The 26,004-nt window shown below is 42.3% G+C and overlaps 1 protein-coding gene across 1 annotated transcript in view; it reads left to right on the top strand.

The window, feature by feature from the left end:
* Window positions 1-326: 326 nt before the first annotated feature.
* The window catches only part of celsr3 (cadherin, EGF LAG seven-pass G-type receptor 3), a 135,727-nt gene continuing 110,049 nt past the window's right edge, over window positions 327-26,004 (top strand). Inside the window, exon 1 of the mRNA XM_059334084.1 lies at window positions 327-6,027. Within this exon, the coding sequence (XP_059190067.1) occupies window positions 327-6,027 (5,701 nt within the window). The remainder of the gene's footprint in view (window positions 6,028-26,004) is intronic.

Genomic DNA, 26,004 nt, shown 5'->3' with positions numbered 1-26,004 from the left:
AGTCAGAGTGAGTGTGAAAGCCATGTTGGATGTGAATGAACAGGAGGAGAGATGCTGCTGCCGCGCCGCTCCTAACGCTCAGACCTCCAGCTCCACGGACCACAGCGGGTAGATGCCAACTCTCCAGGCCGACGGAGAGACGGGGGAGCCTGGGGGAAGGTGTCGGGCGGTGCCGGCGGTCCTGGAAGTGGCCACCTAGCCGGAACGAGGGAGCGAGAGAAGTAACGGGAAGGAAGGGAAGACGCACTCGAGAGAGAAAACGAGAGAGGATAGGCAGAGGTGGAAGAGGGAGAAAGGAGGGAGAGACCGAGAAAGGAAGAGACTAAATGGCTGCACCGCTACCGGGCTTCACCCCGCTCCTGCTCTCGTCTCTGGCACTCCACCTGCTTCTTCTCGGCCCTTTGTTCGCCCTCACCCCGGGGACGGTGAATACAGGAGGGGCTTCCAACCCATGGACCCCGGGCCTCTGTTACCGAGACGCCGGTAAAGTGAGCCAGCAGCAGCAACAGCAGCGGCAGCGTGAGGAAGCAGGGGAGTCGCCGAGGGGCAGCTGGAATCTACGCCCAAGCAGGTGGACGGTAGAGCGAATACAGGCTGAGGGATGCTCTGGAGTGCAGCGTGGAGAGGGGACGCAGGGAAGATATCACCGGGATGGGGCGAGGGGGACACGGAAGGAGAGACTGAAAGGAGTCGGGACGTTTTGGAGGAGAGGAAACGGCCCATCACCTCCTCCTCCTCCTCCTCCTCCTCTCCACCATCCAGGTATTAGGAGCAGGTCGAGCTCTGATGGCGTCGGCGCAGGAGAGGGAGTGGAGAGAGGGAGGATGAGGAGCAAGGGCGTTGTTTCTCTCCCTTCACCTGCTTTCACCTCCTCGCCGGCTCACAGCGGCAAAAAACGGGCAGTACAAAGGACTAGAGCGTGCACGCAACGGTGGCCGGCGTCGAGGCCACACCTCGCCAAACGTGGCGCCGCTAGAGCCTTTGTGCACGCCTCTGGTCTGTGTGGGGCACCCGGAAGTGGAGGGGGAGAGGTGTGGGAGAGGGTTCGTGAGGTGAGGAGGCTCTTTGCCACACAGTGCTCCCTGACACCCGGGCATCTCTACTGGTCAAGCCCTGACAAACAGGCTCTCTCCCCGGCCAACAACCCCTCACATGGCCCCTTGCCAACCGGTTGCTCTTGTTGCATTCATCCTCTTTCTGGATACAAATCACCACACAGTGAGGCTTCAAACTACACCTTTAAATTTCATTCACGTTTCAACAACAAGTCAGACTGCATCCAGGGATCAAAATTGGACTACATTTATAATTTTTCAACTTCTAATTCCTGCAAAACCGGCCACACAGATCAAATCCAGACGCATGCAGTTCAAAGAAGCAACAATAACAAGGCTGGGGATGCTGATGGGGGCTGTGCCAGCGTGGACAGGAGGGCTGGTAATTGTTATCATTTGGGAAGGCATAATGTTATCGATCCCAGCAGCGACAGAGAGGGGGGTGATGATAGCTGTTTGACTGGGTGCATTAGGTACATGGAGAGGAGTGGGGGAGAAAAGGAGGAAGCATGGAGATGTAGCGCACCAGCACTGATTAACCCCTGTACCGGGAAACACCTAGATTCTGGTGGACCCCCTGTCTGTGAGGCAACATCAAGGTATTACTACGCCAGAATTATGGATAAGAGAAGGGAGAGGGGTGAGAGAAAAGAAGGCAAGGATGGGCTAGGAGGAGGAGGAGGAGGAGGGGTGAAACAAGGCAACAAACACATTAATTTATCTAATTATCCGGATAATGATTTGGCTTTTCCGATTCTGACGCTCCTATATAAGTCTGATAATACGCTTCCGCAGGGGAAATTAGCACCAGCAACCAGAGGGCAGAGCAGCCAAACCCGGCGAGAAAGCAGAGAGGTTCCCTGTGGTTGCTTTGCTTGTTTGGACAGAATAGAAATGGGGGATGGATATTTAGCTGAGTTTATAGTCCCGAAGGGAGTCATAGCTCAGAGGAATCTCCCCATCCAATTTCCCCCCAGCAACATCACAGAGACGCCCGGCCAACAATTTCTATCCAGAAAAAGCGCAATTCCCGATATTACAGCTCAAAACCCATGCCCGGTGCTCAACACGCCCCCTCAAACACAAACAGGCGATTATGCAAAAAGTGGATCCAAACCGCTCCGTCTCTGTGCTGAGAAAGTAACTTCAGAGACAGACGGTGACTCAGGCTTTTTCTCGCCTGCGAAGTTTCCAGTTAATTCTCCCGATGTTGTGTCAGCCACGTCTCGCGCTGCAACAGCAACCAGCGCTCAGTCTGACGATAACACGCCGAAACCAAACTCGTTTTTCTCGGAAATTAACCTGACCACATGGCACGATGACTCTGCACGCCTGCATCACTTACCCTCTGTACAGGACGTGATTTCAGGACTAAGGACAGCTCCCCCAGGCTCTCAGCGCGTGTTCATGTGGAGCAAATTCAACAGCAACAGTAATAACAACAATGACGAGGAGGGAAGCAGAGAAATAAAGGGATATAGTCATGAATCTGAGTTAGGAAAATCTCCCTGGCATGATCAGACACAGCAACAAGACGTGTGGGAGACCGCACTGCTAGAGATGAGCAAGACAGGGTGCGCTGACAGCGTTTCTGCCGACTGTTCGGAGAAGGGGGACCGCGCACATATGCAATTAAAATCCGGTAAGCAAGTGCCATTAGAGCCCGAAGGTGTTAGACTGTCAGATCGGCGGCAGATGGGGGCCGAGGGAGAAAGGGAGAGGGATGCAGAGAGGGAGGGAGAGGGCTTGGAGGGGTCCGCTGCTGTTGCTGCCGCTGTTGGGGGAGGAAAATTACAGGTGGGGGAGGGCGGGAGAGAGGCGCGGCTGATGGGAGGGATAGAACCAGGAGGAGAAGAGCAAAAGGAGGAGGAGAGGGAAAAGGGGATAACAAAGGCAAGCCAGGCGGAGGAGAGAGAGGCAGAGAGAGGAAGGGGTCAGGGTAGGGGCAGTAGCAGCACCACCATCACACAGCCTGATACCAAAAGAGAGAAAAAAGAGAGCCAGGCAGATGAAAGCCATGAGGATGGAGAGGGTGATGAGATGGAGGTGGAAGGGGAGGAGGAGAGGCACAGTACAAGGGAGGAGAGGAGCCTGGAACGACTGATAATAGTAGCAGATGATGAAATCTCACAGGGAGAAAGGGGGAGGAAGATTTTGTTGCCATGGCCTCGCTCTCGGCGTGCAGCCAACAGACATCCCCATTTCTCCCAGTATAACTTCCAAGTACAAGTGGCTGAGAATCAGCCCCCCAGCACCTCTGTCATTATCATGTCGGCCTCAGACCCAGATGCAGGAGATGCAGGCAGGGTGAGCTACAGCATGGCCCCTCTGATGAACAGTCGATCATCTGACTATTTCCACATCCACCCAGACACAGGTCTCATCACCACCACCCAGATTCTAGACAGAGAACACATGGATCTGCATTACTTCCGGGTCACGGCAACAGATTACGGCTCCACTCGCCTCTCTGGCACCACAATGGTGGCCATAACTGTTTCAGATAGGAATGATCACTCTCCTATATTTGAGCAGACAGAGTACAGGGAGACGATCAGGGAGAACGTAGAGGAGGGGTATCCCATCTTACAGCTGAGAGCGACAGACTTAGATTCCCCATCTAATGCCAATATCCGTTACCGCTTTGTCGGGGACTCTGCTGCAATAGCTCGAGCCGCCTTTGAGATTGACCCACGCTCTGGCCTCATTACAACTCGTGGAGCGGTGGACCGGGAAACCAATGAGCACTACACTCTACAGGTTGAGGCCAGCGACCAGGGGAAAGAACCGGGGCCACGCTCCGCTAATGTTAAAGTTTTCATCACAGTTCTGGATGAGAATGACAATGTGCCACAGTTCAGTGAAAAGCGATATGTGGTCGCAGTGAAGGAGGATGTTCGGCCGCACTCTGAGATCCTCCGTGTGAGCGCCACAGACCGGGACAAGGACAGTAACGCTGCAGTTCACTATAATATCATCAGTGGTAACAGTCGTGGGCAGTTTTCCATTGACAGTGTCACTGGGGAGATCCATGTTGTGGCACCGCTAGACTACGAGGCTGAGCGGGAGTATACGCTCCGTGTTCGTGCACAGGACAATGGTCGGCCACCTCTCTCCAACAATACTGGTATTGTCAGTGTTCAGGTGACGGATGTCAACGACAACCCACCAATTTTTGTCTCCACGCCATTCCAGGCGTCTGTGCTCGAGAGCGCTCCAGTTGGTAGTTCCATCCTCCACATCCAGGCCATTGATACCGATTCTGGCGATAATGCTCGTCTGGAGTACAGGTTAACTGGCACCAGCTCTGACACACCATTCATTATCAACTCTGCAACAGGCTGGGTCACTGTGAGCTCCATTCTTGACCGTGAATCTGTGGAGCACTATTTCTTCGGCGTGGAGGCCAGAGATTACGGCATGCCACCTCTTTCAGCTACAGCAAGTGTTACAATTACAGTGATGGATGTTAATGACAACCGCCCTGAGTTCCTTCAAAAGGAGTACTATTCCCGCCTGAATGAGGATGCATCGGTCGGTACCAGTGTGGTGACTGTAACAGCTGTGGACCGTGATGTCAACAGTGCGGTGACCTATCAAATAACGGGAGGAAACACCAGAAACCGCTTTGCTATCAGCACAGCAGGAGGGGCTGGACTTCTCTCGTTAGCCCTCCCATTGGACTACAAACAGGAGCGGCGTTACGTTCTAACAGTCACTGCCTCAGACCGCACACTGCATGACACCTGTCAGGTGCACATCAACATCACAGATGCCAACACGCATCGGCCTGTGTTCCAGAGCGCTCACTACTCCGTTAGTGTGAATGAAGACCGACCACCTGGAAGCACTGTAGTTGTGATCAGTGCCACAGATGATGATGTTGGTGAAAATGCTCGAATCACATACTACCTCGAGGACAACATCCCTCAATTCCGCATCGACTCCTCCACAGGTGCAATAACACTCCAGGCAGAGCTCGACTATGAGGACCAGATGACCTACACTTTGGCTATAACAGCTAAAGACAACGGCATACCACAGAAATCAGACACCACATATGTTGAGGTGAATGTGAATGATGTGAACGACAATGCACCCCAGTTCCTCAGCCCGAGATATCAGGGAACGGTGAGCGAAGACGCCCCTCCCTTCACCAGTGTCCTCCAGATCTCAGCCACTGACCGCGACGCACACACCAATGGTCGTGTTCAGTACACCTTCCAAAATGGCGAAGACGGGGATGGAGACTTTACCATCGAACCGACATCTGGCATCGTCCGAACTGTTCGCCGGTTGGACCGCGAGAGCGTGCCATTCTATGAGCTGACAGCGTATGCCGTAGATCGTGGTGTGCCCCCTCAGCGAACCCCCGTCCACATCCAGGTGACAGTCCTGGATGTGAATGACAATGCCCCAGTCTTCCCTGCTGATGACTTTGAGGTTCTAGTGAAGGAAAACAGCGCTGTAGGATCTGTGGTAGCCCAGATCACCGCCACTGACCCGGATGAAGGCGCTAACGCTCAGATCATGTACCAAATTGTGGAGGGGAACATCCCTGAGATCTTCCAGATGGACATCTTTTCAGGGGAGCTCACTTCACTCATTGATCTCGACTATGAGGCCCGCAATGAGTACGTCATTGTGGTCCAGGCCACCTCTGCACCTCTAGTCAGCCGGGCAACTGTCCGCATCCGACTGGTGGACCAGAACGACAACGAGCCCACCCTGCAGCACTTCCAAATAATTTTCAACAACTTCGTGTCCAATCGGTCCAACAGTTTCCCCAGCGGGGTGATTGGGAGGGTACCCGCCCACGACCCCGATGTGTCAGACAGGCTGTACTACACCATCGACCGAGGGAATGAGCTTCACCTGCTGCTCCTGAATCACACCAGCGGAGAGATCCGACTGAGCCGAAAACTGGATAACAACAGGCCGCTGGTGGCTCCCATGCTGATCACAGTCACAGGTAAGAGACCGTGGAGGGAAAATGGGAGGGTTGGTGTGTGAAGTCAGTTTAGATTCCCCTGCAGCTTTCTTCACTGTAACAAATCCTGTGAAGATAAGAACTCAAACTCCACAGGTTTTTTAGTGCGAATGGTGTGATAGCACTGGATGACATTTGGTTCTCCCTTTTTCTTTTGTCTCTGTTTCTTGGCTTGTGTGCATGAAGGACGGAGAAATTAACTGGGCTCCTTGAAACACATTCAGCCAACTGTGTGTGTGAGTTAAAGGAAATGCATTCACTGAGTGGGAGGAAGAGAAAGCGAGGAAATTTGATTTGTTACCTGTGTCTCATACATCTGCTACATGTAGCTGAGTCTTATAAGGAGAAGCCTCTTGGGAATGCATGTGTTTGTAGGAGATATCTAGACAGTGACAGAGATGTTTTTCAAATTAAATTCACAGGAGAGTATGGGAGGTAAACATTTAGGAGACTGATAGTCAGCCTAGCAGAGTTTCAAAGTGTCATAGAAGTGTGAAGTTTTTGAGAAAAGGATGAAAAGAAAATTGTTGTTTGTTGCTGAGTCTGTGTGAGATGAAGTGACGAGTAGATGTCACAGAAGAGAGAAAATGTGTGTTAGAAGTTCTAAATAATTAAACGTGTGACAATAATTACCAGCAGGTTTATCGTATCAGATTTTCACATCAGTCAGCATGTTGCCAGTTTATGCTATTGCATCATACTTGTGTATAAATGTTATTTTGGTTATGACAATTTGCTGGTTGAATAAGAGCTGTGTAGTTATGAGCAGTCAATATCACAGTACCACCCACACTGTTTGATTGACAGGTGATGTGGGCTAGCAGTCCAAGTTGCCATAGCAATTTAGTAAAATTAAAGAAAATCTATTTAGCACGGAAACAAGGAAGAACACAAAACTGACTGGTGGAGACAATTGCTGTCACTTGCTGTTAAATATTCGTGCGAAAGAGTATCAATACATCTTTGATCTGATATATCGGCTGATGAAATAGACATGTGAGGGGGAAAACCCTTGGGCTATTAGTATAGAGAGACACACACTTTGATTTTCCAGGGATATAGCAACTTAACTGACATGTTTGTTCACCATCCATTATGTTGATGCACTGAAAATCTTGTATTAATAGGCTGTATACTGAATTTATGTCTTGTCTACCACATAATCACCTATTTTGTTGAAATCCAATGGAAAGGCTATATTTATCTCAGAAATAGTTGCTTCACTTTTTTAATTTTTTTTTTTTTACGTTTGTTTTATTTCTTTTCATTTCTAGGCCTAAGCCTTTGAGATAAAGGCTTCCTGAAAGTGTTCCAGGCTTCTTTGCTGTCAGTGATCAAAGCCTTAGAAAGCAAATAAAGAAAGAAAAAAGAGAAGCGTTGTTGCTTTGACGGCCTGGTTTGCGCTGCGTTTGTACGCTGGCTTGGGAGTGTGTGTGACCTGCTACCCTATTTACGCTGCTTTTACAGCAGCCTCACTGGTGACGAGGCAGGCTTATACATATTCAGTTTGGTGTCATTTTGAGTAAGCGAGTAAAGGAAATGAGGGTCACCAAGTGGTTAAGTTTGTGACTAAATATGTTTGAGAGAGTGAGTAGAAAGTGATCAAGGGAGGGAGTGAATGTGAATGCAAAGTGACTGAGAATATGAGTGAGTGAGTGAGTGAGTGAGTGAGTGAGTTTACAAATGCTCCCCATATTTTTTCTTTTAATACGTACTGCAGCTGGCTTTTCAAAGCATGTACTGCATGCATACAATTGAGACATCCTACTTTGTCATGATACTGCGTCTTGACCTTCTTGCTTATATATAAGACAATTGTAGGTCAGAATAGCCAAAAAACATGCTGGTCTTATTGCAAACTGGCCTGGATACAGTTAGACATTCTGACGTTTCTGACATATTACATTTAACATACTGTGTGAATGAACCCATGAGTAAGTGAGTGGGGAAATAAGTGAGCAAGTGAATGAGTTAGAGACTGATAGAGAACGCGAACAAGTAAATGAGTAAGTGAAAAAGGGAGCAGTTGAGTTTACTGAGTCGGAGAGTGAATGAGTGACTGAATTAATGAGCGATTAATAAGTGAGTTTAAACGTTAAAAACTGAAATATATGAGAGAATGTACGTGGTCGAGTGAGTGAGTGAGTGAGTGAGTGAGTGAGTAAATTATTAAGTACACAAGTGATGAAATGAGTGAACGAGTGAGGGTTTGGGATAAGAAATGAGTATGTGAGTGAGCAAGTGAAAAAGTGACTCAATGAATTAGCAGTTATGTGAACAGATGACTACGAGAGTGAGTGAGTGAGATTAAACATTACTAAGTTAATTATTTAACACACTAGTGATCACGTGAACAAGTGAGGCTGTGGAAAAATGATGATTATGAAAAAACGATTATATCCTAAGTGAGTTAGCAAGTGAAGTTTGAGTTTAAATGTTGGAGTGGATTATGATATGAGAGAGTGCACAAGTGATCAAATGACTTATCGAGTGAACAAGTGAGTGAGTAAAGTAATGAGGCAAACTTAATGTGTGTAGCATAAACTCTATGTATGTATGTGCCAGCCTTTGTCTCCATCTGCCTCTTCAGATGTGCATTCAGCTCAGTTGAACCAGACGTGTAGATTCATTTCCAATTGTCTCGCTTATTCTCTCTCCCAGTGAAAGTATTCTCTCTCTCTCTCTCTCTCTCTCTCTCTCTCTCTCTCTTTCTCTTACTTGCTCTCTCCAGGATTTGACAGTTATGAGATTATAATGAAACAACAGTCAGCCAGAGTCATGCTCGGAGCAAAGCTGTCACTTTCATTGTGTGCTGTGTGTTATCTGTGACTACCCGTCCCTCCTCTTCCCACCATTTTCTTCCTTTTCTTTATTTTACCCATCCACGAATGGATGGATGGATGAATTCTTCTCAGTCATTTTTATTAGCTGCACTTCTCTCTCTTTTTAATCATCATTCTTTCCATTATTTTTTTCTTTTTTCCGTGCTGTCTTCCCTGCTCCTTTAGGTTATTACTCATTCTCCCCTTCTACCCATCCCCTCTTTCTTTACCTTGTATATTATTTCTTTACTCATCTTCATTTGCCTTTTTTCTCGCCTTCTTTTCTCTCTCTCCCTTTTCCCTTCTTCTGCATCCGGTAATCCATCCTTCTGTCCTCCGACTCTTCTCTTTCCCTCCCTGTAATCCTCCCATAACTCTCATGGGCTGTGTCTCTTCCTTCGCAAATTCTTTTCAACTCTGCTCCTCCTTCCTCCTCTCCTCATTCTGCTTTCTTCTCTCCTTATTTCCTCTCCTTGTGTGTGTGTCTGTATGTCTGCTGAAGTGCCTCAATGTGTTGTGTGTATGTGTGTGCGTTTCCACCTAAATCTGTATGCATGTGCGTGTTCGAACAGTGTTTTCTTGTTGAGAGAACTCCTGCAGAGAGATTTCTCTGTGTGTATGTGCTTGTGAATTATTTGTGTTTGCACAAAATAGTCCCGTGCACACGTGTGTGTGTGTGTGTGTGTGGGTGTGTGTGTGTGTGTGTACTCTCAGGTGGCTCAAAGCATTGCACTTGAGAATGTATTCAAGCTTTTTCAATGAATAATATCTTTGCATGCCAGAGAGTGCTGGGACTACATGTGTTTCTTTCTTACTTCCTCGGTCTTTCACACTTTCTTCTCTCTTTCTCTCCCAGCTCCCTCCCTCTCTCCTACTCTCTATCTCTTTCTCTGTATGACAGTTAGCTCCACATCCTGATTCTCAGGATAATTCCCATATTTATGGTGCATGGAGATTAAATGCTGCGTCCATGCATGTGTTGCCAGCAGTTGTAAATACACACAGACAAGCAAATTTACACTCACACACATGGAACTGGCTTTAGGGCCAGTTGGTTGAGGGATGTAATGAAAAAAAAAAAGCAGCTCATTTTTATCTTGGCACCCCGAACAGCTTCAGCTGAAGGTGCCCTTGAGCAAAGCAACCCCCAACTGCTCCTCCTGTGGCCCGTAGCAACACTGTGGTTGTACTGGCGGACTCCCAGTTGCGAATGTGTGTAGCAGTCTGAATGAGGGACAGAGAGGGCTTTGCTGGAAAAGAAATCCTGTGCCTAACTAGGCTTCCCTGGGTAGATGAAGGTTGAAACAAAGACTCAGCATGTCAACATGTTCCGACTTTGTTAAATTGGCCTTTGTTCACATTTTGACATTTAACAATAGGAAAAGCACAGGTATAAATAGAAATTAACAATGGCTGAATTAAATCAGCTGCTTCACTTTCATGGGCCTGGTGTTGTGTATATTGGCTCACTGTCACACTGTCGTGGCTTGACTGGGGCATTTGATTACAATAGAGCCATTGCTCATATTATTAGTAACATCTGTGCTCCTACTAGTCAAAATATCTGCAGTATTTAGTGTCATTCTTGTGTTTAGTGTTTAACATGAGATACTGTACCTCACAAAAAGGAGGAACTAAATGATCATTGCTCGCCTGGAACCAGACAAATCTGCCGGAGTCGTGTTTTATTTGCTCTAGCAAACCATGGATGTTTAATAGAGCTGGATATGAGACCGCCACTCAGCCTTGTCGCCATTTTAATTCCTGTGGTCACTTGCGGTATTGCACTGAAAAATCCCCTTGCGGCCAAAAATCATTTTTCCCATAGGTCACCACTTTAAAAGAGACATCTGTAGAACTGATGACAGGACACATCAAACTGCAAATAAGTCGATTCTGTTAGGAATTTTTGTTTCAGGAAAGCTTTTATATTTATAGTAACTTTCCTCAAGCCCAGAAAAGAGATTTTAAAAACTGTGATATCATCATAATGCAAAGTTTATGGGCCAGGCCAGTGGGAGAAACATTGTTAGGCATATTCAGTGGGACACATAAGCTAGAATTTGTGTTCTAATTGGACTGAATAGGTCCTACCTTTGACTCCAGTGTCCAGTTCTTATAATACATCCATGTGACAGATGTGCCCGATCCCCCTCCTGTACAGACAGATTTCTGATGTCTGATCTCTGATGGTGTTATTCCTGATGATGCAAATCACAACCGTTTATCTAACATGGGGTGAGTTTTTTACGGAAAAGACTGGAGAGCGTCACTGTCCAACAAGCACAAGTTACCTGGCTCACAAAACTCAGATCACACAATGTACTGCTCTGATTGGTAGTAGGTCTATCCAGCTGCTTCCAGATGCATTTTGGTCTGTGCCTGTTGATAAAGCCCCTTGGAATTGAAAATGAATCGAGAGATTCTAGACTAATGTGCAATGCTAGGCTGGATTATAGGTATTTCAGTCATATTATGTTTTGTCATATTTATGTTTTATAACCCCAAAATTACTTTAAATGCCCGCTAGTTGGTTTTGACACAAATATGATTTCACCTGTATGATCTCTGCTTTCTTATGTTGCTTTGAAAACTTGCATACATTACCGAGTGTTGATTGCCAGACTCCTATTTATAAATTGAAAATACTCCTGATTGATTGTTATCCTGCTATGGCCCACTTAGTAGCATTATTTCTGATGATTCACTTAACTTTGAGTTGAAGTTACAAAATAACATTTTAGAGCCGCATGTGTAGAATTTGTGATTTGGAAATTTGTCACAGCCGTTTGTATGCATGTGTGAGTGAATAAAGGAGTGAGCATTCTGTAAATCAGTTAATTCAGCCGACAAGCTTAACTCAAATTTGGCAAACTAAAAATGCACCATTGTCCAAATCCCAGTGTCCACACTCACAGACTCACCCACTTTGAGGCACATTCCCAGCAAGTCCTTGAGAGCTTGTCATATCGCCAAGTGCATGAAAGCTCCCTTGCAGACAATTTGAGACCTTTATGACCACTTTCCTTAAGTCGCCATTTGTGCAGACTTTGCCTGAGGCAATTACCCACAGTTCATATAATAGTAGTGTTGTGATGTTGAAACACAGAGTTACCAGGGAATGCCCAAAAGCGTTTGAAAAAAAAGGTACAAGGAGGACTGGCACATTGGTCTATCTTCATTTAACATGCTACATAATAAAAGACATCAAATCAGAGGAATGCAAACATAGGCTATATTAGAAACATAATTTATTCATCAACCAGTTTTACTTCTTCTACTTACTAGAAGTAAAACTAGTTTTACTTCACCTTTCAATTAAAAATGTTATCGATTGCTTTTGTATGAGTGTTGGAAATATCAGCTATAGTGATGTTTAACTCCTCTTGAATATATGGGGACTATACACTCACTGGCCACATTATTAGGTACACCTGTTCAACTGCTTGTTAATGTAAATATCTAAGCAGCCAATCACATGACAGTAACTCAATGCGTTTAGGCATGTATAGACATGGTGAGGACGAGCTGCTGAGTTCAAACCGAGCATCAGAATAGGGAAGAACTTTGAATGTATAAATATGTATTTTTGGATTCTGGGGTGAGCTGTTCTTTCAATAATGCTGTTTTTGATTATTTTATATTAATATAAGATAAAAATAAAAAGTCCTTAGCCCACGTTTACATGGCCTTTGTAGAGATGGGGGGAAAATTCGATACAGCATAGTATTGCGATATTTTGTTTGGCAATATTTTATCGATTCCTGGCCGCGTTCCGACGGCCCGAGATTTCTGCCGTTACGGGGGCCATAGCTGGCTCACTTTTAGGAACATACTGTAGATCCTGGTATCATATGAAACTGGAGGATCTTAGGAATCTATAGGCACCATGTCAGGATATCGTGTCTGGAAGTTGTCAAAATAACGCTGCAAAGTTAGATTATTTTTTGCTGTTTCAAGTCTCCTCTTTACACACATGTCTGCCTCCCAATTGAACTGAGAATTTTCTGTTATTTGACAAAACAATTCTTGATTGAATTTATTTTCCTGGACACAAAAAAAGTTAACCAGTTAAATCACAATATATTGTATTGCAATACTCACTATATCGTAAAATGCTTAAAATCGCAATAATATCGTATCATGACTCAAGTATCGGGATAAAATCATATCGTGGGTCTTCTGGTGATTCTCACCTCTATGTTTTGGCATCATCAAGGTAACTTGATATTTTCACCACAAAGTACTATCCCATTTCTATTTATACGATTTTGAGCCCTTGCACTGTTGTACTACCAGGTGACATCAATTAAGTCCATGAGAGTTCAGGGTTCAGTTCTCGGGGTGAATGTTGGGATTGGGCCGGTCTTTTCCTCCGTACTGATTTGAGTTTCATGTATTCCGTGTGTGCTGGGGATTCTGGGAGTTCATTGGTGATAATGAAGACCTACCATGTATTAATTTACACACTGCTTTGTTATACTGTGTACTGTAATTGTTTAGGCAGCTGTTACTCAGGCCAGTGCACCAGGAATACGCTTACAGAACATATAGGTCATTGCACTGATGAACACCCAACAAATGTAGTATGGATGAGTTCACTGATGCTGGATATACTGTATATGTAATGCAGCTAATGCATTTACATGTGGGTCAGCTGAGAGAGGTCAACACCCAAGAGCATAATGCACAGAATTTTTCTCTTTTACATAATAATGTGTTTTTATACAATATTACAAGCATGGAGGTAAAAGAGGCGATAGTTTTACTGTCGTGTTTTATTTCCGTTAGTGATGTCACGCTTAGAAACCATTATTCATGTATTTCTAGCAGCTATCTATTGCCTCTGGTAGATTCTATGTATTTATTGTCAGCAGCAAAGAAAGAGAAGCATTCATTTCCAAACAAAGATGTAGGGGAAAAAAAGAGAACTGAACACAGACATTAAATGTCATGAACCAGTTTTAATGTCATGTTGTAATAAAAACATGGTTTGCCCCCTGAACCCCAAGAAACCCCCACAGGCTTAGTTTCACCACCAACACAAAGTGGTTTTTGTATAATAGCCCTTTGAGAAGTGGCATGTGTGTGTGTGTGTTTGCGGGTGTGTGTTTACCACCCATGCATCTATTGCTCTGTATTGATTTGACTAGTCAGAGGTTGGAGAGACCACAGCTTAAACAGAGAAGCATAATTGTTCATGTTTTAACCAATGGCAATAATACAAATTAATTCACACATATTTACAGGCCAGTGCTCAATGCTCAGTAATGCTTTATAAGCTTACAAAATCTATAACTCAAATCTACATCTTTACAGAATATTTTAAATTGAATAATTGTATTTCTTTTTTTCCCATCATCTTTTATTTTGGAGGAGTGTTAAATAGTCAACAAATACCAATGGGTGAAAACAAATTCAAATATACTTCTACTAAAATTAAAAAAAATAGTACTTTTTTTTTAAACAGACAAACAAAAAAGGAGACTAAAACTGTGATAAAACCTCTCAATTTGCACCAAAACGGTACATTTTTAATATTTCCTAGTACAACTTCATACACAGCATCATGACCATACAGCACTTCACCTCACTCAGCAGCCACAATGACCTACATATATAGCACATATTGGCAAACCACAATGTAAAGAAACTTTTACCGGGCCATTAGAATCCATTAGACATATGCTCTCCATCTTCAGCCTGTCAGGGGCCTGGTGCTTCTACCACCCATCAGGAGCTAAATGGCTCAGGCCAAGCAGAGGAGGTTGTGCAGTCTGACACAGTTTAACACAGAGAGCCAGATGGCTGGTTTCCTCTACTGGGTAGTTAGTGTCCTGTTACCATGACACAGATGCGAACAGGTTTCGACCGGTAATAGTTGTGTTTTTCATAGCTGCATATTCTTAAGCTGAAAGGGATAGTTCAGATTTGATTTTTAAGTGGGGTTGTATGAGGTACTTACCTTCCTGCAGCCTCTGTTCCTCTGAGGTCAATCTCCTTGCCCCTCCCACTCGGACCAAGCACCGAACCTGGGGCGACAGAGCCTTTTCTGTCACCACCCCCTTCCTCTGGAACTCTCTCCCCAAAAACATCAGAGACTGCTCAGATCCATCCACATTCAAACAACTCCTCAAAACTCACCTCTTCAGAACTGCTTTTAATGTGTGAACTTTGTTGTTGATTTTAATTGTTTGTTTTATCTTTAACTGCATTTTAACTGTTTTAACTGTAAAGCGTCTTTGTGTACCCTGAAAAGCGCTCTATAAATAAAATGTAATATTTATTATTATTGTTATTATTATTATTATTATTATTGAAAGTATTTTTTCATAAAAAGTAAAAAAATACAAATGTAAAATAAAAAAAATAAAAAAAACATGGTAACTAGGTATTTCCAATATACATAAAAAAGTTTTAACATGCATTTTTTAAATGAAAATAGAGCGAATAATCATCATTGAACCATGATCTTTGAGAAGTAAAAAACGCCATTGCACTAAATATTGATTGAAAATGTTATTAATGGAGTTATTAATGAAATATAAACAATGTTTATTTGGATTTTTTAGTTTCTGACACTTTTGATGACTTAAACATGCCCCAGGTTATTGCTGTTCCTGAAAAAACGAACATAACGGGAGGGTTAAGTTTATGTGTGGGGAACTGAAGATGTTATCTATACTTTTGTCAAAGCCACCAGACTCCTTTGACAAAAACTGTGATTTTACCTCACAGCACACCAGAAGTCTTAACTAGTTAGTTTTTTTTGTGCTATTGTGTATTAGATTAATTTAAAATTAACCATTATAAACACCAAAGTCACACAATAAAACAAACAAAAAACTATTGAGGCAATGGTAAAACAGCAACTCCTGGGTACTGTGGGGGGTAAAATTACTGTTTTTGTCAATGGAATCTGGTGTATTTAACAGGGCTGTAAGTTGGTAAGGTACTAAATAAATAAATACATCCCAACTATCCCTTTACTGTAATATTCCATCACGCTTCATGTGATTAAATACAAATGTGTAAAGGAGTTATCATTGTATTTTCTTAAAGAGAAGATCTGAAGACAGTTAAATGTTTTGATAAGGGGTCTGTTCCCAGCTTTCATTCATCCAGGATTTGTTAGGTTTGTACTCAGGTCTCTTTTACTGTAAACGCCAAGTTACTTTGCATTCACACAGCTGCGCACCTCCCCATCTGGGAGCTGCCCTGTACAAATATAGACCACGTCTCTTCTCAAGGATAACAATGTGGTTTGAGTGGCAGGATGAGTGCTGGGAAATAGTGATAAATTAGGCGACATTATGCACAGGAGGAGCGCCGTGACAGTGAAAATTCCAGCATGGTGCTGTGCCATGAGTGAGTATTTTGACAGAAGTTTTCAGAGAGCTGAGAGCATAACAAATTCATGTTCCCTGCTGAGAGATTTGCAGTTGGTCTGAGAAGACTCGGCTGCTGAAATCTGCTTCTCACACGTTTTTTATTTCTGCTCGTCACCTACATTCACTCTGAGTAGCTGTGAACGGGTCCACTTAAAACCTTTTAATAATACGACTTCATTATAGGTAGATTGTAGTGAATTTGATCAGATATATGTGACTGGTAGCTTAGCTTGAGTTACAGTCTTTATTTGAGCTAACAAACAGTTTTTTGTGATGGTGAATTGATTTGAGATTTACTCAACCAAGTTTCATGGTCAAAGCTTCTTTTGCTCACATCTCTGTTTTTCTTGACAGAAAACAGACCCATGCTTTCTAACTCATGACTCCCCAGTTCCTGCAGAAAGACAACAACACACCACGCTTCTCTTCTGCACCCTGACTGAGAAAGTCATGAAACTTGCCGTACATATCACTTGGCGATGCTATGCAGCTTGAATATAGAATCAGCTCTGATAGCGTATTCAGTCTGCGTATTGCATTAAATTCAGAGAAAGGCTCAGATGTTCAAATTCCTGTCTGCAAAAAGTTCCAGACTTTCATTGCAAACCTGGACAAGTATAATACATTTTTGTGATTTATTAAATGTCACAAACATGGAGAAATTTTTTTTTTTTTTCCTCCTCTTTTTGCTTTTGATCCACTTTAGCACCTCGCGGGATGTTATGAACTTTGCATGTGATTTTAATTAAGAAGGCTGACATTTATCCATTTCATTTCTTTCCGGTTAGCCCTCAGAAACACACACAGCCGGACAAGATTTCCAAAATCAAAACAACAACCCAAAATGAAGAGGAAAAACTCTGCAACACACTATTATGCATCAAGGCAGCAGGACATTATTCATATGTTAATAACACTAAGTATTTTTTCTATTTCTTAATTACCATAACACCCTGGGGCCTGAGCATATTTGATCAAGACCAAACAACTGCACACACACACACACACACACACACACTGCAAGCAAAACTTTTTTTAGCATGCCAGTAACAACTGTTCTGCAGTCATTTAAAGAGATACTAAACACAGAACTCCAAGTAGTGCTTGTACAAACAGTGTTTATTACTCAAAGGACCGGTCTCCTAACCTTTCAGACATCACAGAGCCCAACACTGCATTGCAAATGGAAATATAAGTGTTCATAAATAGCATTTTAATAATTTGTTTGTGCTGGTCTGGGGCTAAATGAAAATGGGTTCGGTCCAAATCAGCCACCAGGGAGGAGCGAGAGGCACAGTTTGGATGAAATGAGGAAAGATCATCAACAGACTGGAACTTCCATGCCATGTTTAGCATCGTGTCATCAATAAGTCATTACCGCATTAGCTTTACAACATTAACATGATTGCTGTAAACAAACAGGATCACCGCATAGACCGTGAGTCAGTCTCTCGTCTGTCAGATTACTTTTTAGGGCTCGAATGCATTTTAACACTTAAATACTTAATAAAGCAAGGGTATGTCGTCCAGGTTAGTCAGGGTTTATTTAACCTGCGACTTTGATCAGCTTTGATCACATGGTGCATTATAATCACCATAACCACCTTTTCCTAATGAGAGTGTGAACTGCAGGGGAAATGACATGTCTGGCTGCTCTTTTCAACTGCTGCGCCTGTTAATTGGTAGTTAAGTGCTGCTGCCAATGTTAATGTTCTCACTCTCTTAAGGGCCGCTCAGGATGACCACATTTAGGGTTGGGTCTAAATACCCTTTGACCTTTTCGGATTTCAATTTCCTCTCATGTGCTTTGGATCTCTGATGTAGTATGTGGTTAAAGCAGATGGAAAGCTGTACTGATCTATCCGTTTGATTTGATTTAAAGGTCCAATATTGTAAAAGTGAGATTTTCATTTTTTTTTCATTATAAAGCAGGTCTAGGTGCTATATAAAAGTGACAACACTCAAAAACAGTGCATTTAATTGAGCCTTAAAGATTTTCTACTATAGGCACTACTATATAAAGGTATAAAGTGCCGCTATCAGATATCAGTCATTCTGCTGCAGTGATGGCACAGAGACACTGATACTCTATCTCTATTTTACTTTAAATTATTCTACATTTTATTCTGTATTTCTATTTGTACATATCTTTTCTTACTTAAGGTGGCATTCATGTTTGTATTGTTGTAAATCTGGTGTAGAGTGCTTTTTTCCCTTTTTCCCTTCATTTGTTTAAAGAAGTACTTCTTTCTATTCTTATACAGCAGACACTGTAACAAAAAGTAATTTCCCCCGGGGATCAATAAAGTATTTCTATTCTATTTTACTCTATTCTATACCCCGTTTCGACCAACTTGAACCCAGTTCCGCACTTGGTTCAACTTGTGAACCTTCTCAGAACATGCCTGCTGGCTCCACAGTTAAAAAAATAAAATCAGTGATATACGTTTTAGTTGGTCACGATTATCCCGCTCCGACATTAGTGGTTCATGGTTCGAGATCAGCCAAGAGTTGGTGCCGCTCTGGAACCATTTTTCTCGGCAGAGTGCCGGTTCTTTAACTATTGACAATTGAGGAACTGGTTCGAAATTAGGCATTGGCTCCAAACCGGCCCTGGAACTGCCTTGGACGAAAAAGGGAATGAGTGCTGATTTGATTTTAATATTAAGTGGGATGGGGCATGGCTAGGGAAATTGGATGCTTGTGTTGTTGTTGTCTCGAAAAGAAAGTAAGAAAAAACACAAATTGTAACAATGGAGAACAGACACTAGCAGTTGTGCTCACTGCCACTGGTGGTGAGAAGCTATATTGCAACAAACAGTCACAAACTGTGCAACAACAACCAGTATTTTTTATTTCCCTAGATACACTCATTCAGTTATAGTGGCAGACTTTTTACAATACAGTTGTGGGGGGAAAGAAATTGAATTTTTTCGAGTGTGGTTTCCACTACTTTCATCTGTCAATTTATGAACACAAATAATTGTATTTCAAACATTATTCAGTTGTGTGCTTTCTCTCTCAGTGTGTTTGAGTGATTGGCATACATAAGTAAGCATCACAGGAGTCCTGTTTGCTACATGTACTGTACCGAGCAGATCATTACCGCTGCACTATTACACAGCCCCACAGGAAAAATTGTTTGGAAAATTTAAACAGAGGGACGGAGGGCCCTCGTCGTGATAGGAAAGCTGCTACAGATACACCCTGCCTCAGGTTACTGGAGTGACTGCAGTGATTTACAGAGATTGTTGAGCCTGCAATGTTTTGATCCAAAATACCAAATTATTTAACTAAAAAAACAACAAGCGCTACTGGGGTGGGGCCGTGTTTACAGCGCCTGTGGCCAAAAAGTGTTTCTTTATGCATGAAAAAGAAGTCAAAGTGTGCTTAAGCCTTTTTTCCACACAAACGTGGCATTTCTGTGGGTGTTCATTTGAGCAGAACAGAAGACAGATGCAAGATGGAGGATGATGGCTGCTGCTGCAAACAGATGTCAGAGAGGTCAGAGTGTGGATTTGTGTTATTTATTTATCCGCACAACAGACACAAGGGTGTGTATAAATGTGATATGGGCTAAAAGAAAATGTCTTTGCATGAGAGAGGGCTTTTTGTGTTCACTGTGTGCACAAGTTAAGTGTATCTGGTTTAACGTAAAGGATTAGTGGCTCTGTTGTAAAAGGGTGGTTTAAACCATTATGTTGCTTGAGCTGCTGTGTGTGTGTGTGTGTGTGTGTGTGTGTGTGTGTGTTGCTTTTTTACTCTGTTCTACTTTGCACTGAGTACAATGAGTGCCCAGACCTCAGGGGTAGGAAGGCTTTAACAAACAAACAGAGCGCAGAAATCAGCTGTCAAGCCAGTGCCTGGATCTATGTGTGTGTGTGTGTGTGTGTGTGTGTGTGTTGTTTACGCTTGTGTTATTTTACAGGCATTAATATATGGCTTATCCTTTTTTTTTACTTACAGTCATGGAAAAAATTATTAGACCATTGTTTCCATCAGTTTCTTGTTCATTTTAATGCCTGGTACAACTAAAGGTACATTTGTTTGGACAAATATAATGATAACAACAGAAATAGCTCATAAGAGTTTAATTTAAGAGCTGATATCTAGCCATTTTCCATGGTTTTCTCGATAATAACCAAAATCATTATCAAGAAACCCATGGAAAATGGTTTAAAATCAACAAGAAACTGAAGAAAACAAGGATGGTCTAATATTTTTTTCCATGACTGTATATGTAATAATCTATATGAAATGTCATGTTTTCTGTTTATATTTTTACTCTCTCTCCAGGAATTATAGTCTAAACAATCTCAAATGGTTTTTGTGTGTCTACAAAGGGCAGTGTTTCTTCAGGGGCTGCTCTACTTATTTATTTTCCTGACCTGCGGGCAACTTACCCAAAAAAAACTCCTCACACTTTGTTACGCAGAAAATTCAACCTGCTCGTGTATTTTTTATTAGGACTTTTTGAGGACGGTGGAAACGGAGGAGGAGAGGCAGGACAAAGGGATGTGACACACAGTGTGAAATGGGATTTGAAAACCATGTGATTGTGGATACACAGGCTGTGAACTAATGGGCTGAAGGCACCGTGACGGTGTTTAGTGTGTTCGAGAGCAGCAGCGTACGGCTTTTGTCCAGTCTAAATCCAATTTGACTGTTTTGGGGTTTTGCATGCTAGTTGTAATATATCTCCCCTTTTGGGGTTTTCCCCCCTTTTTAATCCCAACTTCTTACAGCAGCAAGAGTGTATACAGTTTGAGTCAGACACCAGTGTCAAGGCCGCGTGTGAATGAACCTCTGACCCCTTTATAGACTGAGCCATGATGAATAATAAAACACAAGTTTTTTTTTTTGTCAGAGAATTCCCAATGATTGCCATTCAAAATGCAATTTAAATAGACATGAATGCCTTTTGCTGTGATATAAAGTTTGATTATTTCATGCAGAACTTACACAATGAATATTCAAGGTTTTCCTCCCACAGCAACAGTGGGAGGATTTTGAATACAGGAGACATTTGAATGCCGTTATCGAATAGATGTTGCTTTCACTTTTAAAGTGAGTTGCATTTCATCTGGCTCCTTGAGTCTGACTTGTGTGAGAAACACTAGTTTTGTCAATAGTTTTGTCTGTCTGCATCTGAAAACTTCTTAAAAGCCAAGATTTTTTTGCTTAGCATGCCGCCCTTAGAGACCCTTCTGTTACTGAAATGTTTGGTAACATTTCATCAACATCTGGACTGATATCCAGACAATTTGTACTACCTCAAGATCAAGTAATAATTCAGGGAAAATGCCAATATGGTATGGTAACATTGCAGGGACAAGCACCAATCACAAGTCACTCCCCTAATGAGGAATTTGAGTCTGCAATTTGTTTAAGGTTTAGTATTTACCTCAATGCTTTTGTGGGTGATTGGATAACTAAGAATGAATATTAAACATGTTACAAGAACATGAAGCAGCTACATTGGGCTTTGCCATATGTTGTTTCTCTTTTGTTGAGTTTTATGGTGGTTCTAAGTGTTCCCCTGCTCCATCTATTTCAGCTTTGCTATGTAAAAAGGCACAAGATAGAAATGTACCTGAACATAGTGCATGTGTGAATCGTGAAAATCACTCGAGGCATTTTAAAGGTCATCCCTGTAATTTACCAAGATATATGTGTGAAAGAGGCTTAATTGTCATTGTATATTTTTAGTGAACAAGAAATGTTCTTTCCATTCTGTCCCAATGGAAAATGATACAATACGTTCACCAACTGATGTCATCCAAACTATAGCTATAGAACAGGGGTGGGCAATTAATTCCCCCAAAGGGCCACATGACCAATACTACGAAGGTTGCTGAGGCCGGACCAAAATTCTGAACTAAATTCTGCTCAATATTAATTAAATCGCTTTATAAAATACAGTAGATTATCTGGTTTTGAGCTGCTACTTTTAAGAATACATGTTATGATGGGACTGTTAATGTGAAGTAAATCAAATATAGCAGTAAAAAGTAGTAAATACTCCAATCACTATATCACTTTTCCATTTATTTTAAACACAACTGTAAATTACCTTTAGCAAGGTTCCTATTGGTATTTTTGTTTCATATAGCTTGTTTTTCATGTTTGTAAAACACCTAGAAAATATACAATGTTGTGATGCTTTTATTTTGAAAAGCTGTTGTCCAGTGTGAAACGGGTGCTTTAATTTTGAAAGGTTGTGACAGGAAATAACAGGTGGAACGGTTAAATGAAAAACGAACGGTAAATAATAACGAGTGCGCCGCAGCTCATATAAAGTTGATATAAAGTATGAAAAATGTTTCTATAGTGGCAGGCTGACAAGACACAAGGTTTGTTAAAGTTTATTTTCATCTGTCATATATGTTATTGGCTATATTTGTTGTCTTAACTGTAGTAAAAGTGCTTGTTTGCTCAAGTGCTAATGCTAATGTTTGTTATTGCTCTTACGGTGGATTCACAAGGCACCTAGGTAACTCGGGTAACTCAGATATACGTAAATCGCCTTCAAAATAAAAGCATTGCGGTTGTATTCATTTCTAATTTCGGGCCGGATGTGGCCCAAGGACCGCCCAATGCCCAGGTCTGCTATAGAAGGTCGATGCCAATCAAACTTTACAGAGAACAGGCTCAATGTTTTTAACACTTTAATGCTTTTTGTTTTACCAACATCTGCATCGTGATTCACTTGTCCAACTCCTCTGTTTCAACACACATACAGGTTTTGTCACAATGATAGCGTCTCAACCATACGAGATGCAGAAACTTTACTTTAGATGTGCTGATCAGATCAAAATTCAGGCAGAGATGGAAGACAGGTGTGGTCCGGGCAAGGGTGCAGGAAGTAGCGGGGTAGGAAGTAGGGATGGGAGTAATTAATCAATGATCGATTAATGGTCGTTAATCTGTGTATTTTTTTTATTTACATTTTTTATCTATGACTGGTATCAGTACTCACTGAACTGAAACAAGGCGTTCAGTTCTGCGGCCGAACGTGTACCCACGAATAACCCAATGCGCTGAGAATTAAGTTGGATAAAGCTACAGTTTGCAAACTGAACACACAGAACACAAGAGTATTCATTTGGGCAAAACTAGCTTACTGTATCAAACCTTGTTAGCGAGAATTACTTCATTTAGTTTAATCCAAAACTTATTTAAAACGCAAAACACACTTAAATATGCAAGAATACTGTGAAAACTAACCTCATGCCTCTTCGGGGGCAAAACATAAAACACTGAACTACCAACCACTGTTAGTTTTACGATCAAGAGGAAGTCCCTTTATGTCCTTTCAAAATACTGGCATACATACTGGAGTATGTACTGTATAAAAACATGCATACTATTCGATTAATCGAATAATTGATCGTTAACGTTATAGATAATCGAGTTGGCAGGTTTCTTCCAAACGCCCATCCCTAGTAGGAAGTAGGGAACAGGCCATTGGACCCCGACTATATGTCCCTGCCCTGATTTGGCATCGCAGCTGTCCCTTTGAAACATGGTCTCTAGTTTAAAAACCTGCAAATTGGGCCAAAGCTTGTGTGTGCTTGGTGTATCGTCCCCGAGCAGGACACCAGGCAGCCTCCTAGACATTTATTATCTTAAATGCTTAAAAAAGTAACTATGACATCAAGCAATCGTTAATTTAGCCTGTTCGGCTGCGATCAAGCTTTTTCTTACATCTCCACATACCACCAAACCTTTGGCTGCTTTACTCTTGCTTTTCTCCGGAAAGGGAAAATGCCAGGGCTACGCCTTGTGACCCATCATCCTGGCCCGTATCGCAGCTTTTAAAAGTATTTCTGGGGCTGTTTTCAGCTCCAGCTGTGGGCTTCTATTGTACGCTACTTTGCAGACTATTTCCGTCTGGATTTCCAGGAAGCGAGCTTGGGATGCTCTGACATTCAAGAAGCTTTGAGTGTGCTATTAGTCAGGCTACCTGGCGCGGGGAGATAGCACTGAACTCCTTCAACCCCTTTGAAACGCTGGGGACCGTGTACCCACAAAGCATCTTAGAGCCGGAGCACTGATCGGAGGCCAGCCTCTCTCTTGCGGAGTATTGATGTTCACGCATCCGTGGGACCGCGCTGATGATTCCGGATCAGTGTGTTTATTCTTAGAGGCTTTATGCACGCCAGCCCCGAGCTCTCCTCCCTCTTTGAAGTGCGGACACACGAAGGGGGGAACGTTGGCTCGGAGCCCACAGGAGCCGAGAAAGCTCCGTGTTGTTATTTACGAAATGCTTTGTTTTCTTGTGGTGCTAAAGACGCCAAAATAACCTTCCATTTGTGGGGTTTTTAAGTTTGGAGGTTATTAATGTTTTATTGTTTCCATGCAAGCTAAAGCAGAGTGCCATGGATAAAAAGGCCAATGCATTAGTTATGACTTCCTGGCTTTATTGGGAAGTTATGGACAGAATCACCTTTACTCACGTCTCACCAGGATTCAAAAGTAATTCACTGATGCCTCTGGGTTTAATTCTGGATATGAAGGCTTTCTATCCTAAATGATACATCAGCCCTTTCACAGTTGTGATATATTGTCTGACAAAATGATTGACACCTGAGAATCCCAAAAGCTCTGGGAAATAAATAAGTAGCAGGCGATTTATGTCTCTGTACACACAGGATTCTCTCTCTTTATTGGCCGTCATATAGAGCTTAGTATTTTCCATTGGTGGAAAAAGTATTCAGATCCTTTACTTCAGTAAAAGTACTAATACCACACTGTGACATTACTCCACTACAAGTAAAAGTCCTGCATTCAAAACTTACTGAAGTAAAAGTACAAAAGTATCAGCATCAAAATGTTCTTAAAGTATCAAAAGTAAAAGTACTTGTTATGCAGAATGGACCCACTCAGATTTTCATATATTCCAAGTTTATTATTGGATTGTTAATATTGATGCATTTATGTAATTTTCGCAAGGTAGGATTCATTTTGTCTTCTTAATATACTGTTATGACATTTGTTTCATATTAAATCTCGACCTGGAAAGTAACTAATGCAGTCAGCGAAATGCAGTGGAGTAAAAAGTATAAAGTTACATAAAATGGGAATACTCAAGTAAAGTACAACTTCATCAAAATTGTTCTTAAGTACAGTACTTAAATAAATAGTACTTAAGTAAATGTTCTTAGTTACTTTCCACCACTGGCATTTTCACATCAATATGTGATTAAACTAGTTATATTTAAATTTTCTCTGAAAAGACTGATTTCGGACATACATTTAATCATTACCTATATAATAATTTCTGAAATGGATTGATCATTTCAGTTTTTTTCACTAAAACACAGGGGTGTATGTGTGGTGATTGGGACATACTGACTGATACTTTTTTTTTGTTCAAAATGTTGTCTGAGGGCCAGATTCATGACATGTTTTTTTAAAAATAAATTGATTAATTTGCGTAGCTGATAATGCTGTCTGACATTTAGTCGGAAATTAAAATTCCTCGAGTGGAAGACGGTCAGTTGGATGGTTGTTAGCAACAGAAGGGAATGTGATAAAGAAATCCCAGCGGATCTTCGGAACAATTTTCAGCAGATGATGAGCCTGTCACAGTTCAGGAGGATTAATGTGCACCTGTGCAATGTGCATTTTTAACTATGTAGTAAATGATGACCAGGGCCGAGAACAACTCACATAGTCGTCCCTTTATTGTGAAATTTGAAAGCGGAGCGTCTGCTCTTCTTTTATTCATTGTTTAATTCTGA

Source organism: Centropristis striata, chromosome 5 (genome assembly GCF_030273125.1).
Source record: "Centropristis striata isolate RG_2023a ecotype Rhode Island chromosome 5, C.striata_1.0, whole genome shotgun sequence".
NCBI lineage: Eukaryota > Metazoa > Chordata > Actinopteri > Perciformes > Serranidae > Centropristis > Centropristis striata.
Note: the sequence above shows the minus strand (reverse complement) of the source record. Positions and strands in the feature narration are given on the sequence as shown.